The sequence below is a fragment of the Amphibalanus amphitrite genome, unplaced genomic scaffold, assembly GCF_019059575.1.
Source record: "Amphibalanus amphitrite isolate SeventyFive unplaced genomic scaffold, NRLGWU_Aamphi_draft 000837F_arrow, whole genome shotgun sequence".
Lineage (NCBI taxonomy): Eukaryota > Metazoa > Arthropoda > Thecostraca > Balanomorpha > Balanidae > Amphibalanus > Amphibalanus amphitrite.
The window spans coordinates 261,120-280,309 of record NW_024882331.1 but is presented as its reverse complement, the minus strand read 5'-3'; the positions used below and the strand labels follow the sequence as shown (position 1 = coordinate 280,309).

At 44.4% G+C, this 19,190-nt stretch overlaps 1 protein-coding gene across 1 annotated transcript; it reads right to left on the bottom strand.

Annotated features, from left to right (window-relative positions):
* Positions 1-616: 616 nt before the first annotated feature.
* On the bottom strand, positions 617-18,972 carry LOC122366892 (cell wall integrity and stress response component 4-like). The gene is made up of 6 exons (XM_043339546.1): positions 18,855-18,972; positions 16,677-16,754; positions 14,013-14,210; positions 8,594-8,737; positions 7,277-7,714; positions 617-624 (listed from the first exon to the last, which is right to left on the bottom strand). The coding sequence occupies exons 1-6, from the start codon at positions 18,970-18,972 to the stop codon at positions 617-619; spliced, it is 984 nt and encodes a 327-aa protein (XP_043195481.1).
* Positions 18,973-19,190: the final 218 nt, after the last annotated feature.

Sequence of the window (19,190 nt, the reverse complement as noted above, 5' to 3'; positions counted from 1 at the left end):
AAATTTTCAGGTCATATGTAAAAAGATTGCCCCATAGGCTGTGCCAAATCTGGCGGCGCTGCGCGCCGCCGTTTTTACGCTATCTTCGAAAAACCTTAGGGGGGGTCGCATCGACCCCCCTTGCCAGGGCGAGGGTTAAAATCATCAACGAATGCTTCCTAAGCTGGAAACCTACTAAAAACAACTATGAGCCTAATGTTACTAAATCTGCTCCAAATATTTAGCATATGCCGGAGTATGTCTTTAGCATTAGCGCGAGCGTGCGGTAAAAGCTTTTTAGATTAAACCGCATAATGTTGAAGGCAATTGGTCAAAGGTTTCGGCCCATGGGCAAAACATTTTATCAGCGAATTTTAGAAGCATTTTCTGGGAAGGAGGAACCTGCCAAAGAAAAGGAAAACTTCGTATAGTAGTAATGATGAAAGAAACGCATTAATGAAACATCTAAAGTGTATTTTGATGAGACACTGACGCAAGTGCGCACAATCAGGACACTAAAGACATGGAGTCACTGTCTTTAAATTGGTAGTTTATCATGTGATGCTGTATAAAGTGAGCGGTTCGTTCACTTTGCTCAACGAGCGACGACAGTTATGTACATATGTACAAGAACCGCCTACTTTCCTGAAACGTTCACGTTTTGGCAGTTGCTGATGTTAAAAACGAAGGTAGCGCCGGGTGCCACGGTGACCTCTGTGGATGACTTCGTCTTTTTAGTGGCCGAAAACTCTGTCCCATTCATGATGCTGGTGCAAAGAGCCCTCTGAACATTCACGTCTGCTACAGCATAGTTTTCGAGACTTGCCACAGACTTGTGCCCAGTTAGCTGGGCTACATATTCCCGTGGGCATCCGGTGTCCAGAGCTCTCTTTACGCACGTTTTGCGTGCCGAGTGGTTGCTTCTCTTTCCTCCGATGCCTGCTTTTTCACACGCTTCTTTGAGAAATGAAGCGAGCTTGTTTTTCCCCATGGGAGCCTTCTTGTACCATTGGAATGTTGTGTCTTTTTCCGGGGACCAGCAGTTGTTGACCGCCAAGAAGAAGGGGCTGTCGTCATCCATCATTTCCCTTGGGCGGTGTGCGGCAAACTTCTTGTAAGCCTCAATGGGACATCTGCTGGGATCTTCTTCGTTTTTGAAGACTTTTGGGTTGAACGCCCGAGCACCGGAAGTGCTTCCTCCGTCTCGGGTCTTGGTGAGTCGCTCGTTGAACTCTAGGTACTCGGACCCTGTCTCGTCAGTTTTCAAAACGACGTCTCCCCACTTGAGCTGACGGCTTTCATCACGCCCTCTGTGACCAAACAACATAGTCAGATGCCACCAGACGGTCCGTTGCAGAGATTCGGGGCTGTGAGTGCCCAATTGGCCCTTCTCGAACAGCATCTCTTCTTCTTCTGGACTAATGGCAATGGCCTGGTTTGGGCGATTGCCCTTTCCATCCGACTTTAGTTGCTTTAATTTCGCCCTCTTCACATCCCTGAGCCCCTGATAGACGTCATCCTGTTCAATATTTCCCTTCCCCATCTCTTTCACGTAACGACCAAGCACTGAAACGGTGGAATGCATCGAGCTTGTTTCATAGTTTGTGCCGTCCACTTTTTTCAGTTGAATAACGAACATACATAGCAGCTTATTGAGTTCCGTCTTTTCTAAGCATTCTGGTTCACCAAAACCTGACTGAGCTGCAAAGCCTTTTAAGTTGTCGATCCAAAAGGTCATCTTTCTTTTGGTTGATTCAGATTCTGATGTTTTAATGAATTCGGCAATTTTGTCGCCCTCTTCATCTGGAAGAAATCCTAAATATTTTGGAAAAAATGGCCTGCTCATGTTTAGTCATCCACGGCATATGCTAAAATAAATATCACACTTGGGCCGGAATGTTTCATTCAGGACCTCGGGCTTTGTTGAATTTTCCGCCCTCGACCTTCGGTCTCGTGCGGAAAACTCAACAAATCCCTCGGTCCTGAATGAAACATTTTACCGGCCCCGTGTGATATTATATAGAACCAGATGTTTACGGGATAACCGTCGTGAAAACGGCTGACATGATCTTTATATTTTGTCAAGTAACTACATGTCAAGTACATGCTAAAACAAATACGCCGCTATCGTTATTTTGCAGACACATTCCAGACGCGGTTCCAATGGTAATAAATGCTTGACAATATAAAGAAATTCTGAGCCGGGAGTACATTTTAGTATATTTCAACTCCTTGAACAGGTCAAACCAACAGCAAACATTGTTCCATTGCTTGATTCATAATGTCAATCACGCATGCCAGGTCAACAGTCACGATAGATAGTTGTGTTACATTTTTCTGGACTCAAAGTTCGAAGTAATTATTGCACTTCTTAGTTCTTAGTTCTATACAGACAATTGATGAAATCACTGTATCCGCATAAATGCGAGGAACAATAAATACCATGCTGAAGGGTGCTGTGATGATTTAACAATCAGCCTCAAACGTAGTTTTGCCATTGGTGGCTCTGAACATGTAGCTAATGAAGACTAACAAAGAATGCAAGAATGCATGGCACAGACTTCAAAGCATCGAAGCACGTAATGTTGGACACTGATCTATGTTAGACGGCTGTTAACTTTGCTGGCAGGCGCAGGAAACGGAATCAGATGGCCTACATCGATTTTAGAAGCTAGTATACTGCATCATCAGATAGTTCAGAGTTCACCAGTTGCCGTTTTCACGACCGTTATCTGGTACACGTTTGGTCATATTTGATGCGATTTGGTCAAGTTAGGCTCAGATTCTTGATACTGTTCTGCATTGGTTGCACCAGTTTTTTTATTTTATAAATTTAGTCCGAATGGCTGAATGGGCGGATTTGAGGAATCAGAGCCCACACTAAGCATAGCTTGTTGTGCTGACCCTGACCCCACCACCCGATCGCGCAATTCCAGTTGTATGGCAGAATTTTGTCCGAACGTTTAACGTGCCCTCACGACTGGACACGGTCCCCTCCGCTCACTCACGTTACCTGGCTTCTGTGCGGCCCCTGCCACAGACACGCACGCCATTACACGTAGGAGCTAAATGTGGCCGCCCGCACCGGGGCTTGAACCGGGCTCTCACTACCGGCTAAGCGTCGAATTCCGGCGCTTTTACCCACTCGGCCACGGAGAGGTTATATCCCTTAGTTGCTTATATGCCTTGTCTATAGATTTATCAGACATCATTTTCTATTAAACCATTATATGTCAAGGAGTTTTGGTTGAAATCAAATTCGTCAGATAACCCGTCATGAAATCGGCTAATGCATACCAATAGATTGATTTGATAACAACGTTGATGAAACATACAGGGTTTGACGTAAAACGAACTCCAGACCGAGGCGTTAGGGTGACTGAAGCGGCTCAGAATTCCAGCGTCATTAATTCACAGAAGCTGTCCATACATTCTCAGAACAAGCGGCACAGTGACGGAGTGGAGTATTGGACGGACGTCAGGCGTCCTGGGCCTCGTTTCATAAAGCGAGTCCGTAACTTACGCCGGTTTTTGGTATCGTATTGCAAGCGCATAGGAAGCGATGACGATAGTTTGAATCGTTGAACTTATTTATCTTGGAAGCAAGAACGGAAGGGAGAAGTGGAAATAAATTTATTGCTTCACATGCGCTTGCAATACAAGCCCAAAAACCGGCGTAAGTTACGGACTCGCTTTATGAAACGAGGCCCTGCACGGGAACAACGACATGACGCACCGCCCTCAGCTGTCCCCAATAACCGGCGCTACTTCAAACACACAGCACACACGGGCGTATACGCATCAGTGTATCTCGCGATACTGCACCGCAGAGCAGACCTGCACCGCGGCACAGCCTACCTTCCAGGTATCGAGACGCAGCGCGGGCTTACAAGGACCAGCGAGCGCACCAGAGAATGTCGCCAAGCTGATCATGCCAATATCTACACTGTGAATGGTAACAATAGCTCAAGCAAGAAATGGCTCACTGCTGAAATACAATGCCATCAACTGCTTCCCGAAAGAAGATGAAGTGTATGAGATATCCTCACCCCTAAGACAACATAACGTATTAAACACGACTCGCAATCAAGAAACGCTTCAAAACGCCGATCAAATACGCAGTTTGTTCCTTTGACAGTTGGATACGGGGTAGCTGTAGTGCGCCTGTTGTCTTTCACGAGTGCTGAAAAAACAAACACATCTTATAATGTCATATGTGACAAATTAGGGTGTCGTGAAATGTTAATTAGGCGTTGTTACATGTTATATGTATGCTGTTATGGTGATTTTATCGAAGAACATATCGCAAAATGTGATTAATGTACATATAAAAACATTGTATAAATACATGTAGCTAATAGCTATCAGTGGTATCAGTGGTAGGCAGGCAAAGGCATTCAGGCACAGTGCAGTTAACTGTTTGTCTTTAGAACCTGGCACCTCACATGAGTCCATTAAATTAATCAGCGTGCTTTCCTCACGAAAAATGTGTTTCATGTGAGGCTTTTTGTGCCTTTTTAGTGTGAGCATGCACGCAGAATAAAAAGTGAAATGCCTTTTTTGGAATGAGGTGAACATACGTGCAATTATGAATAGGAATGGTCGACCTGCGACCTGCTATATCAGCAAAATTTGCATCGTCGTTCAGTTTTTTTTTTAATTTGAGTCCATTTTAATGTTGGAAGCAGTCTTTTCAGTGACGAGGGCTGCAAAAGAAACGCCTAGTGCAGAATGACTTGTATTTACTTTTCCACGCTTTTTGCCTTTCTATTGATTATGTTTTTGTCGTGCCTAGCGTATCAGCAATAGCGTTAAAACACTTCTGATGTCACCAGATCAGCATGTAAGATAAAGTTAGATGCACCCAGGCCCGTAGCAGCAGAGCCTGGTATGAGGATTGTAATCATCTTCGGAGAAATCGGTGATAGCCTCTGCAGCAGAAGCACCTATTCATATGGGTTCTGCGGTGTCTGAAATGTCATTGGTATCTAAAGCAGTGGTACTTACAGTTTGCATCGCATGCGATTTCTTCTGACGTTTGAGGTAATGTCTGACAGCATTACGACATCATTGGCGATTTTCGATTCACGTGTGGAATGTGGATATCGTCGCGAATTAGGACTCCTCCGCTACTAACTGTAACACTCGGAGATAAATTTCTTTTTTCCTTTTCCCGCTTTATAACAATGAATAACTCTGTGGCACTTTGCGAAGCATGTATAACGGTTGCCCTCGGAACGCTATGCAGTAACAGCTCTTGTGTCTGGTTTGTATGACCGTTGGAATGCGCTGTAGCTTCGATGGCTCATCCTCTTCGCCTGCCCGCTTTATCCGGATTATTTGCTTTTCCACCGGATCTCTCGCCTGACTTTTTCCCCTTCCTTTTCCTCTTCGGCATATCCTTAGAATAGTCTGAGGTTGTGGTTGTGATTTTAGCATGCTTTATGTTGTTAATGGTATTGGATAGGGCTGCGGTAGTGCCTAAAGTAGTGTTCGGATATCCCTTTGTGGCAGCTGCGCTTGTCATGCTAGCCTCGGCGGCACCTTGGTTAGAGTGTTTGATAGCTTCTGTGTGTCCGATTTTACCGTTCGTTCCAAGATTATCGGGTTTACTGCTTGTGGCACCGTCTGAATAGTCACTACCCTTGCTACCCTTCCCCTTTTCGTTGGTTTTCCTGTGTCGATGGCCCGGAATATTTGTTGGAATATTGCCGTGCCTTGTGTGGCTGACCGTACCAGAGGATGTAGCAGAGCCCGCAGGAAGGTCCGTATCGGTCCGTTTCGCCGCGGCGCTGGTCACCGGCACCACTGTGGTGCCTATTTTGGTTTCTGTGCTTAAACGGTGGCTTGTTGTTGCTGGATAATCTTTGTTTTTAGTTGGCAAAACACTATAAACCATAGCATTGGTTGGTCTCTTTTCTCCCTCTGAACCCGCCGTAGATTCTGTTGGGAAGCCTTTGCCATGTCTTCCAGCCTTATTCTTGCTGGTTTTTGTTTTTCGGCCGAAGTTTCCTCTAGCACTGCTGCTTCCTTTGTCCTCCCCTTTTCCTTTTGCTGGCTGCTCAGTAGTGATATCTGTAGTAAGACCTTTCAGGGATGCCCCTGTGCTGCTCGTTGTAGTCTTGCCACCATTGATATTGGTACTGGTATCTGTCGAAATAGTTTCTGCCATAGTGACTGTTGCTGTGCCCAAATTATTGTCTGTCGTTACCCCCGTAGTGGTAACTAGCATGGCATCTGTGACTGCCTCGCCGTTTGAGTGCGTTGTAGTTAGTTATTGTAGTCAGCCCATTGTTGTGTTCTTTGTCTTGAACTATGTCCTTGTTTGGTTTCTCACCAGAATTACCATTATTTTTCTTGCCATTGCCCTTGCCTTTGGTTGTTCCTTCGTCCATTGTATCCGCACTGGCCAATGCAGCGGTAACAGTATTACTTGAGCCAGTCACTAGATACGTAGTGTTCTTGGTGCTATATTCAGGAGTAATACTAACAACGTTTTCTGCCATGGTGTCTATAGTTTTGTCAGCAGATTTAAGTGCTGTATTATTAGCATCAGTTGGAGTCGTCATTGGACCTGTTGTAGTGTAGGTAATGGCATTTGTGATACCAGTATCCTCGCCGTGTGAGTTTGTTGCCGGTTTTGTAGTAAACTTGTTCTCGTTTTCTTTGTCTTTGTCTTTGTTCTTCTTTGAGTTTTCTCCAGACTTGCCGCCATTCGGATTTCCCTTTCCTTTGATTTTCGTTGTTTGCTCAGAGTTGTATAGAGTTGTTGCTGTGCTTCTAGCATCTGGAGCTATTTTAGTGTCAGCAGTGGTATCCGTAATAAAGTCAGCATCAGTTACTCCTGACACTGGAACTGTTGTAGTGCCAGTAGTGGTATCTGTGGCAAAATCAAACTTAAACGAACTTGCCATATCATCTGTCGTAACCTCAGCGTTTGGATATGTTGCAGGTTTTGTAATATATTTCTTATCACTATCTTTGTCTCCATCTTTGTTCTTGTTTGGGATGTCTCCAGAATTTTCATTTTGCTGGTTCCCCTTCCCTCTTTTCTGTTTTGCTGGCTCCGAAATTTTTAGAGAGGTTGCTGCGCTTGGGGCATCTGGAGTTGTTGTGCTGTGCTCAATAGTAGTTCCTGGAGTAAAATCGGTATTGGCTGAACCTGCCACTGCAGCCGTTGAAGTGTCAGTTGCGGTACCTGCAGTAAATTTAGTATTAGTTGAACTCTCCACTGGAAATATTGTAGTATCAGTAGCAACGTCTGCAGTAAAATCAGTCAAAGTTGACTCTGTCATACTCTCTGCCGGTAGCTCAGGGTTTGGGTCCGTTGGAGATTTGGTAACAGCCTTCTTTCCTTTTCCTTTATCTTTGCTCTTATTTTTGTTTGAGCTGCCTCCAGCATTGATGCTAGACTGGTTTCCCTTCCTCTCCTTTTTCGTTGTTGGTTCAGAGTTGTACAGCGAGGTCGCTGTGCTTGGGGAGTCCGGAGATGTTGTAGTGTCAGTAGAGGTGTCTGTAATAAAATCAGTAACAGTTGAACCTGTCGTAGTACCTGTCGTCTTCTTGCCATTTGTGTGTGTTGCAGATTCTGTGCTAAACTTATTCTCGTTTTCTTTGTCTTTATCTTTGTTTCTATTTGGCTTGTTTCCAGACTTGCTACTTTTCTGATTCTCCTGTCCTTTCTTTTTTGTTGTTGGCTCATAGGTGTATATACTGGTTGTTGTGTTTGTGGCATCTGGAAGTGTTATAGTGCTATTAGTTTTATCTGTGGTAACACCTCCAAGATTTTTTCCTTCCACTGGAGTCGCTGTTGCGTCAGTAGTGGTGTCTTTAGTAGTATCTGTAACAGATGAGCCTGCCGCTCGAGGTGTCGTAGTGTCAGTGGTGGCATCTGTCATAAACTCAGTCACAGCTGAACCTACCACTGGAGCTGTTATAGTGTTTGAAGAAGTGTCTTCAGTGAGAGCAGTAACAGTTGAGCCTGTCATATTATCTGTCGTCTCCTCCCCGTTTGAAGATGCTAAAGGTTTTGTAGTAAGCTTATTCCCGTTTCCCTTATCTCTGTCTTTATTCTTGTATGGCTTATCTCCAGAATTGCCTCTATTTTGGTTGCCTTTGCCTTTGTTTTTCGTTTTTGGCTCTGGAGATATTGAAATGTCGGATGTAGTGTTTGTATTAGCATCTGTAACATTCGCACCTGTCACTGAAGATGTTGTAGTATCAGTAGTTGTATCTGTAGTTAAACCAGTATCAATTGAGCCTGTCACTAGAGCTGTTGCAGAATAGGTATTGATATCTGCTATGGGATCTGTGACAGTTGAGCCTGTAATATTCTCTTCCGTCTCCTCCCCATTTGAGCGGGTTGGAGGTTTTGCATTAAACTTGTTCCCGTTTGCTTTGTCTTTACTCTTGTTTGGTTTTTGTCCAGAATTACCGCTATTCTCCTTACTCTTCCCTTTGTTTTTCGTTGTTAGCTCAGTGGTGTATGTAGTGGCTGCTGTGTTTGTAGCATCTGAAGTTTTTGTTGTGTCAGTAGTGTATAGAGTGGAAGATATTCTTGTGGCATCTGGAGATGCTGTATTGTCGGTAGTAGTGCCTGCAGAAACTTCAGTACTAGTTGAACTTCCCATCGGAACTGTTGTTGTGTAAGTAATGGTATCTACAGTGATTTCAGTATCAGTTGAACTTGCTATTGGAGATGTAGTATCAGTGGCAATGTCTGCAGTTAAATCAGTCAAAGTTGATTCTGTCCCACTCTCTGCCGTAGCCTTAGAGTTTGAGTACGTTGTACGTTTTGTAGTAGGCTTGTTCGGGTTTTCTTTATCTCTATCTTTCTTTTTGTTTGGCTTTTCCCCAAAATTGCCTCTGTTCTGGCTATTCTTCCCCTTGTTTTTCGTTGTTGGCTCTGGAATTGTTGTAGTATCAGTAGAAGTGTCTGTTGTAAAACCTTTAACAGTTGAACCTGTTACTGGAGCTGTTGTAGTGTCAGTAGTGGTTTGTGCGGTAAAATCAGCATCAGCTGAACCTGTCACTAGATTTGTTGTAGTGTCAGTAGTAGTTCCTGCAGTAAAATCAGTATCAGTTGAGCTTAATATATCATCTGTCGCTACCTCGCCGTTTGAGGATGTTGGAGGTTTTCTGGTAAATTTATTGATTCCTTTATCTTTATTGTTGTTCTTGTTTGGTTTCTCTCCAGGCTTCTCGCCCTTTTGACTGTCCTTCCCTTTGTTTTCCGTTGTGGACTCTAGAGCTGTTGTAGTGTCATAAGTAGTGACTGTAGTATAATCTGAAACACTTGAGCCTGCCACATGAGCTGCTGTAGTGTCAGTTGTGGTGGCAGCAGTATCATATGTAACAGTTGAAGCTGTCCCTGAAGCTGGTGTAGTGTCAGTTGCTGTGTCAGCAGTATCATATGTAACAGTTGAAGCTGTCCCTGGAGCTGGTGTAGTGTCAGTTGCTGTGTCAGCAGTATCATATGTAACAGTTGAAGTTGTCCCTGGAGCTGGTGTAGTGTCAGTTGCTGTGTCAGCAGTATCATGTGTAACAGTTGAAGTTGTCCCTGGAGCTGGTGTAGTGTCAGAAGTGGTGTCTGTGGTAACATCTACAACATTTGTCCCTGCCACTGTAGCTGTCGTAGTTGGAGTAGTGGCGGCAGTAGTAAAATTAGTACGAGTTGAATCAGTCACTGGAGCTAGTGTGGTATCAGAAGAATGAAATGAAGCAGTACCAACATCAGTTGAACCTGTCGCTAGGTTTGTTGTAGTGCCAGTAGTAGTTCCTGCAGTAAAATCATTTTCAGTTGAATCGGTCATAGCCTTTGTCGCCACCTCGCCAGTTGAGAATGCTTGAGATATTGTGGTAAACTTGTTAGCGTTTCCTTTATCTTTATCTTTGTTCTTGTTTGGTTTCTCTCCTGACTTCTCGCTCTTCTGGCTGCCCTTCCTCTTGTTTTCTGTAGTAGGCGCTAGAGTTGTTGTTGTAGTGACTGTAGTAAAATGTGTAACACTAGAACCTGTCACTGAAGCTGTTGTAGTGTCAGTGCTGGTGTCAGTTATATCAACTGTAACAGCTGAGCCTGTCACTGAAGGTATTGCAGTGTCAGTAGGACCATATGAAGTAATATCAACAACAGTTGAACCTGTCACTGGAGCTGTTGTAGTGTCTGTAGTAGTTCCGGCAGGAAAATCAGTATCAGTTGAAACTGTCACTGTATCTGTTGTAGTTTCGGTAGTAGCTCCCGCGGTAAAAACGGTATCAGTTGAACCAGTAATGAGATCTGTTGCAGTGTTAGAAGTGCGGTGTGTAGTAAAGGCTGTGTTAGTTAAACCTGTCATATTATCTGTCGTTACCTCGCCGTTTGAGGATGTCGGAGATTTTGTGGTAAACTTGTTTCTGTTTCCTTTATCTTTATTTTTGTTCTTGTCTGTTTTTTCTCCAGACTTCTCCCTCTTTCGGCTGTCCTTCCCATTGTTTTCCGTTGTGGGCTCTAGAGTTGTTGTAGTGTCAGCAGTAGTGGCTGTAGTAAAATCTGAAACACTTATTGAACTTGCCACAGGAGCTACTGTAGTGTCAGTTACTGTGTCAGCAGTATCATATGTAACAGTTGAAGTTGTCCCTGGAGCTGGTGTAGTGTCAGTTGCTGTGTCAGCAGTATCATATGTAGCAGTTGAAGCTGTCCCTGAAGCTGGTGTAGTGTCAGTTGCTGTGTCAGCAGTATCATATGTAACAGTTGAAGTTGTCCCTGGAGCTGGTGTAGTGTCAGTTGCTGTGTCAGCAGTATCATATGTAACAGTTGAAGCTGTCCCTGGAGCTGGTGTAGTGTCAGTTGCTGTGTCAGCAGTATCATATGTAACAGTTGCAGCTGTCCCTGAAGCTGGTGTAGTGTCAGTTGCTGTGTCAGCAGTATCATATGTAACAGTTGAAGTTGTCGCTGGAGCTGGTGTAGTGTCAGTTGCTGTGTCAGCAGTATCATATGTAACAGTTGAAGCTGTCCCTGGAGCTGGTGTAGTGTCAGTTGCTGTGTCAGCAGTATCATATGTAACAGTTGCAGCTGTCCCTGAAGCTGGTGTAGTGTCAGTTGCTGTGTCAGCAGTATCATATGTAACAGTTGCAGCTGTCCCTGAAGCTGGTGTAGTGTCAGTTGCTGTGTCAGCAGTATCATATGTAACAGTTGAAGTTGTCCCTGGAGCTGGTGTAGTGTCAGTTGCTGTGTCAGCAGTATCATATGTAACAGTTGAAGCTGTCCCTGGAGCTGGTGTAGGGTCAGTTGCTGTGTCAGCAGTATCATATGTAACAGTTGAAGCTGTCCCTGGAGCTGGTGTAGTGTCAGTTGCTGTGTCAGCAGTATCATATGTAACAGTCGAAGCTGTCCCTGGAGCTGCTGTAGTGTCAGTTACTGTGTCAGCAGTATCATGTGTAACAGTTGAAGCTGTCCCTGAAGCTGGTGTAGTGTCAGTTGCTGTGTCAGCGGTATCATATGTAACAGTTGAAGCTGTCCCTGGAGCTGGTGTAGTGTCAGTTGCTGGGTCAGCAGTATCATATGTAACAGTCGAAGCTGTCCCTGGAGCTGCTGTAGTGTCAGTTGCTGTGTCAGCAGTATCATGCGTAAGAGTTGAAGCTGTCCCTGGAGATATTGTAGTGTCAGAACTAGAAGTGGTGTCTGTGGTAACATCTACAACATTTGTCCCTGCCACTGTAGCTGTCGTAGTTGGAGTAGTGGCGGCAGTAGTAAAATTAGTACGAGTTGAATCAGTCGCTGGAGCAAGTGTGGTGTCAGAAGAAGTAAATGAAGCAATACCAACATTGGTTGAACCTGTCGCTAGATTTGTTGTAGTGCCAGAAGTAGTTCCTGAAGTAAAATCATTTTCAGTTGAATCTGTCATAGTATCTGTCGCTACCTCGCCAGTTGAGAATGCTGGAGGTATTGTGGTAAACTTGTTAGCGGTTCCTTTATCTTTATCTTTGTTCTTGTTTGGTTTCTCTCCTGACTTCTCGGTCTTCTGGCTGCCCTTCCCCTTGTTTTCCGTTGTGGGCTCTAGAGTTGTTGTAGTGTCAGTAGTAGTGACTGTAGTAAAATCTGAAACACTAGAACCTGTCACTGAAGCTGTTGTAGTATCAGTGGTGGTGTCAGTAATATCAACTGTAACAGTTGAACCTGTCACTGGAGGTATTGTAGTGTCAGTAGGACCATATGAAGTAATATCAACAGTAGTTGAACCTGTCACTGGAGCTGTTGTAGTGTGTGTAGTAGTTCCAGCAGGAAAATCAGTATCAGTTGAAACTGTCACTGTATCTGTTGTAGTTTCGGTAGTAACTCCCGCGGCAAAAACGGCATCAGTTGACCCAGTAACGGGATCTGTTGCAGTGTTAGTAGTTCGGTGTGTAGTAAAATCTGTGTTTGTTAAACCTGTCATATTATCTGTGGTTACCTCGCCGTTTGAGGATGTCCGGGATTTTGTGGTAGACGCGATCCTGTTTCCTTTATCTTTATTTTTGTTCTTGTCTGGTTTCTCTCCTGGCTTCTCGCTCTTGTGGCTGCCCTTCCTCTTGTTTTCCGTAGTGGGCTCTAGAGCTGTTGTAGTGTCATAAGTAGTGACTGCAGTAAAATCTAAAACACTTGAACCTCCTACATAAGCTGCTCTAGTGTCACCTGTTACAACTGTTTCTGTCACTCTACCTGTTGTAGTGAAAGTAGTGGTGTCTCGAGTAAAATGGGCACGATTTGAAGCTGTCACTAGAGGTGTTGTAGTATCAGTAGTGGTGTGAGTAGTGTCATCTGTTACAGTTGTACCTGTCACTTGAGCTGTTGTAGTGTCAATAATGGCGTCTTTAGTAAAAACAGAATCTGTTTTAGTGTCAGTTGCGATGTCTGTAGTAAAATTGGGTCCAGTCGAACCTGTCAGTGGAAATATTGTAGCGTCAGTAGTAGTGGGTTTTGAAATATCAGCGACGGTTGAACCTCTCACTGGAGATGTTGTAGTATCTGTAGAAGTTCGTGCAGTAAAGTCAGTATCAGTTGAAGCTGTCACTGGAGCTGTTGTAGTGCCAGTAGTAATATCTGCAACAGTTGCTCCTGCCACTGTGGTTGCTGTATTGGGAGAAGTGGTGTCTGTATTAAAATGAGTATTTGTTGAAACCGCTACTGTATCTGTTGTAGTTTCGGTAGTAGTTCCCGCGGTGAAAAGAGTATCCGTTGAGCCTGTAACAGGCTCTGTTGCAGTGTTAGTAGTGCGGTGTGTAGTAAAATATGTATCCATTGAAGTTTTCGTAGTATCTGTCGTTTCTCCGCCGTATGAAGATGTTGAAGGTATTGTGGCACACTCTGCCCCGTTTCCTTTATTTTTCTTTTTGTTTTTGTTTGGTTTTCTTCCTGAATTGACGCTTTCCGTGTTGCCCTTTCCCTTGCGTTTTGTCGTCGGCTGCGGAGTTATTGTAGTGTCGGTAGTAGTGTCTGTAGTGAAAAATGTAGTGATATGAGTTTCAATTGTACCTGCCACTGGAGATATTGTAGCGTCAGATGCAGAGCGTTTTGTAAAATCAGTGCTAGTTGAACCTCTCACTGGAGGTATTGTAACATCTGTAGTAGTTCTTGCAGTAAAATCAGTATCAGCTGAACCTGTCACTTGAATTGTTGTAGTGTCAGTTGTGGTGTAAGAAGTACCATGTGTAGCAGGCGCACCTGTGATTGGAGCTGTTGTGGTGTCGGTAGTAACATCTGCAGCACTTGTTTCTTCCTCTGTAGTTGTTGTTGTAGTAGTGGTGTGTATAGTAAAATCAGTACGAGGTGAATCCGTCGCTGGGGCTAATGTAGTGTCGGAGGAGGTATATGGAGTAATATCAGCATCAGTTGAACCTGTCGCTAGATATGTTGTAGTGACAATAGTAGTTCCTGCAGTAAAATCAGTATCAGTTGAATCTGTCACCTTATCTGTCGTTACCTCGCCACCTGAGAATGTTGAAGATTTTTGTGATCAACTTGTTTTCGCTTCCTTTATCTTTATCTTTATTCTTGGTTGGCTTTTCTCCAGAATTGCCGCTATTCTGTTTTTCCTTCGCCTTGTTTTTCGTTGTTTGCCCTAGAGTTTCTGTAGTGTCGTAAATGGTGTCTGTAGTAAAATCTGTGACAGTTGAGCCATCCAATTCAGTTGTTGTTGTGTCCGTCGTGGTGTCTGTAATAACACTTAAAACAGTTGAGCCTACCACTGGAGAATATAAAGTGTATGTAGTCATTTCTGCAGTACCATAAGTATTAGTTGGGTCTGTCTCTGGAGATGTTGCACCGACAGTAGTGGTGTCGGTACTGGTAGTAACAACTGTATCACCTGAATCTGCAACTGAAGCTATTGCATTATCTGTAGTAGTACCTTTCGAGAAGTCAGTATCAGTTAAACCTTTCACTGGAGGTGTTGTAGTGTCTGTAGATCTTGTAACAATAAAATCAGAGCCAGTTGAATCAGTCACTAGAGGTGTTATAGTCTCAGTAGGAGCATATGCAGTAATATCAGCATCAGTTGCAACTGCCACTGGATCGGCTGTAGTGTGCAGTTGAGGTGTCGTGGTGTCAGTACTGGTGTCTGTAGTAAAACCCTTAATCGAAGAAGCTGCTTCTAACGGTGTTGTAGTGTCGGTAATGGTATCTGTAGCAGGATCAGCATCAGATGAGCCACGAACATCAAATGTTAGAGTGTCAGTACTGGCATCTATTGTAACAACAGTAACAGTTGAGCCTGTCGCTGGAGATGCTGTAGTTTCAGTAGGAGTCTCAGCAGCGAAATCAGTAACAGTTTGGCCCGTCATATCTCCTGTCGTCTCCCTCCCGTTTGAGGATGTTGCAGGTTTTGTAGTAAGCTTATTGCCGTTTTCTCTGTCTTTATCTGTATCCTTCTTTGGGTTTTCTCCAAAATTGCCGCTATTCTGGTTCCCCTTCCCTTTGTTTTTCGTTTTTGGCTCGTTGGTGTATTGAGTTGTTGCTGTGTGAGTGACATCTCGAGTTGTTGCAGTGTCAGTAGTGTTTACAGAAGATGTTGTTCTTGTGATATCTGTTAATACCGTAGATTGAGTTGGGATGTCCGTAGTAACACCAGTAACAGTTGAGCCTGTCACTGGAGCTGTTGTGGTGTCGTTAGTTTTGTCAGTAGAAACACCAGTAACAGGTGAGCTTGTCCCTGGAGATGTTGCAGTGTCAGTTATGGGATCCATAGTAGAACCTGTAACAGTTGAGCCTGGCACTGCAGCTGTTGTAGTGTCAATAGTTGTGCCTGTAGTAACACCAGCAACAGTTGAGCCAGTCACTGGAGATGTGGTGTCAGCAGTTGTGTCTGTGAAAACACCAGTAACAGGTGAGCTTGTCCCTGGAGATGTTGCAGTGTCAGTTATGGGATCCATAGTAGAACCTGTAACAGTTGAGCCTAGCACTAAAACTGTTGTAGTGTCAATAGTTGTGCCTGTAGTAACACCAGTAACAGTTGAGCCTGTCACTGGAGCTGTTGTCGTGTCGGTAGTTTTGTCAGTAGAAACACCAGTTGCAGCTGAGCCTGTCCCTGGAGATGTTGTTGTGTCAGTTTTGGGCTTCATAGCGCTATCTGTAACAGTTGAGCCTGTCACTGGAGCTGTTGTGGTGTCAATAGTTGTGCCTCTAGTAACACCAGTAACAGTTAAGCCTATCACTGTAGATGTGGTGTCAGGCGCTGTGTCTGTGAAAACACCAGCAACAGGTGAGCTCGTCGCTGGAGATGTTTTAGTGTCAGTTATGGGATGCATAGTAGAACCTGCAACAGTTGAGCGTGGCACTGCAGCTGTTGTAGTGTCAATAGTTGTGCCTGTAGTAACACCAGCAACAGTTGAGCTTGTCACTGGAGATGTTTTGTCAGCTGTTGTGTCTGTGAAAACACCAGTAGGAGGTGAGGCTCTCCCTGGAGATGTTGTGGTGTCAGCATTTGTGTTTGTGAAAACACCAGTAACAAGGGAGCCTGTCGTTGGTGCTGTTGTGGTGTCGGTAGTTTTCTCAAAAGAAACACCAGTTGCAGTTGAGCCTGTCACTGGAGCTGTTGTAGTGTCAGTTATGGGATCCATAGTAGAACCTGTAACAGTTGAGCCTGGCACTGCAGCTGTTGTAATGTCAATAGTTGTGCCTGTAGTAACACCAGCAACAGTTGAGCTTGTCACTGGAGATGTGGTGTCAGCCATTGTGTCTGTGAAAACACCAGTAACAGGTGAGGCTGTCCCTGGAGATGTTGTGGTGTCAGCATTTGTGCCTGTGTAGACATCAGTTGCAGTTGAGCCTGTCATTGGAGATATTGTAGTGTCAGGATTGGTATCAGTATTATCACCCGTAACCAATGAGCCTGTCACTGAAGATGGTAAATTTTGAGTAGTATTATCAGCATGGAAATCAGTAACAGTTGGTCCTGTAACATTTTCTGTAGTTTCTACCCCGTTTGAAAGTGTTGCAGGTTTTGTAGTAAACTTGTTCCCATTTTCTTTGTCTTTATCTTTATTCTTATTTGGGTTTTCTCCAGAACTGCCGCTATTCTGGTTCCCCTTCCCTTTGCTTTTCGTTGTAGGCTGGCTGGGGTATAAAGTTGTTGCCGTGTGTGTGACATCTAGAGTTGTTGCAGTGTCAGAAGTGTTTGCAGAAGATGCTGTTCTTGTGAAATTTGTTGATACCGTAGGTTTAGTTGTAGTGTCTGCAGTAACACCAGTAACAGTTGAGCCTATCACTGGAGCTGTTGCGGTGTTGGTAGTTTTGTCAGTAGAAACACCAGTTGCAGCTGAGCCTGTCCCTGGAGATGTTGTAGTGTCAGTAGTGGGATCCATATTACTACCTTTAACAGTTGAGCCTGTCGCTGGAGCTGTTGTGGTGTCGGTATTTTGGTCAGTAGAAACACCAGTTGCAGTTGAGCCTGTGCCTGGAGATGTTGTAGTGTCAGTTATGGGTGCCATAGTAGAACCAGTAACAGTTGAGCCTGGCGGTGCACCTGTTGTAGTGTCAATAGTTGTGCCTGTAGTAACACCAGTAATAGTTGAGCCTATCACTGTAGATGTAGTGTCAGCCGCTGTGTCTGTGAAAACACCAGTAACAGGTGAGGCTGTCCCTGGAGATGTTGTGGTGTCAGCATTTGTGTTTGTGTAGACATCAGTTGCAGTTGAGCCTGTCATTGGAGATGTTGTAGTGTCAGTATTGGTATTAGTATTTTCACCAGTAACCAATGAGCCTGTCACTGAAGATGGTAAATTTCCACTAGTAGTATCAGTATGGAAATCAGTAACAGTTGTTCCTGTCACATTTTCTGTCGTTTCTTCCCCGTTTGAAAGTGTTGCAGGTTTTGTAGTTAACTTGTTCCCGTTTTCTTTGTCTTTGTCTTTATCTTTATTTATATTTTTGTTTTCTCCAAAACTGCCGCTATTCTGGTTCCCCTTCCCTTTGCTTTTCGTTGTTGGCTGGCTGGGGTATAAAGTTGTTGCCGTGTGTGTGACATCTATAATTGTTGCAGTGTCAGTAGTGTTTACAGAAGATGTTGTTCTTGTGATATCTGTTGATACCGTAGGTTCAGTTGTAGTGTCTGCAGTAACACCAGTAACCGTTGAGCCTGTCACTAGAGCTGTTGTGGTGTCGGTAGTTTTGTCAGTAGAAACACTAGTTGCAGTTGAGCCTGTCCCTGGAGATGTTGTAGTGTCAGTTATGGGATCCATAGTGCTATCTATAACAGTTGAGCCTGTCACTGGAGCTGTTGTAGTGTCAATAGTTGTGAAAGTAGTAACACCAGCAACAGTTGAGCCTGTCACTGGAGATGTGGAGTCAGCAGTTGTGCCTGTGAAAACACCAGTAACAGGTGACCTTGTCCAGGGAGATGTTGTAGTGTCAGTTATGGGATCCATAGTGCTATCTATAACAGTTGAGCCTGTCACTGGAGCTGTTGTAGTATCAATAGCTGCGCCTCTAGTAACAACAGCAACAGTTGAGCCTGTCACTGGAGATATGGTGTCAGCTGTTGTGTCTGTGAAAACACCAACAACAGGTGAGCTTGTCCCTGGAGATGTTTTAGTGTCAGTTATGGGATGCATAGTAGAACCTGCCACAGTTGAGCGTGGCACTGCTGCTGTTGTAGTGTTAATAGTTGTGCCTGTAGTAACACCAGCAACAGCTGAGCCTGTCATTGTAGATGTGGTGTCTGGCGCTGTGTCTGTGAGTATACCAGTAACAGGTGAGGCTGTCCCTGGATATGTTGTAGTGTCAGTTATGGGATCCATATGAGAACCTGTAACAGTTGAGCCTGTCACTGGAGATGTGGTGTCAGCTGTTGTGTCTGTGAAAACACCAGTAACAGGTGAGGCTGTCCCTGGAGATGTTGTAGTGTCAGTTATGGGATCCATAGTACTACGTGTAACAGTTGAGCCTGTCACTGGAGATGTGGTGTCAGCAGTTGTGTCTGTGAAAACACCAGCAACAGGTGAGCTTGACCCTGGAGCTGTTTTAGTGTCAGTTATGGGATGCATAGTAGAACCTGCAACAGTTGAGCGTGACACTGCAGCTGTTGTAGTGTCAATAGTTGTGCCTGTAGTAACACCAGTAAAAGTTGAGCCTGTCACTGTAGATGTGCTGTCAGGCGCTGTGTCTGTGAATATATCAGTAACAGGTGAGGCTGTCTCTGGAGATGTTGTAGTGTCAGTTATGGGATACATAGTGCTATCTATAACAGTTGAGCCTGTCACTGGAGCTGTGGTAGTGTCAGTAGTTGTGCCTGTAGTAACACCAGCAACAGTTGAACCTGTCATTGGGGATGTGGTGTCAGCATTTGTGGTTGTGAAAACACCAGTAACAGGTGACCCTGTCGCTAGAGCTGTTGTGGTGTCGGTAGTTTTCTCAAAAGAAACACCAGTTGCCGTTGAGTCTGTCACTGGAGCTGTTATAGTGTCAGTAGTTTTGTCAGTAGAAACACCAGTAACAGGTGAGCTTGTCCCTGGAGATGTTGTAGTGTCAGTTATATGATCCATAGTGCTATCTATAACAGTTGAGCCTGTCACTGGAGCTGTTGTAGTGTCAATAGTTGTGCCTGTAGTAACACCAGCAACAGTTGAGCCTCTCACTGTAGATGTGGTGTCAGGCGCTGTGTCTGTGAATATACCAGTAACAGGTGAGGCTGTCCCTGGAGATGTTGTGGTATCAGTTATGGGATCCATAGTAGAACCTGTAACAGTTGAGCCTGGCACTG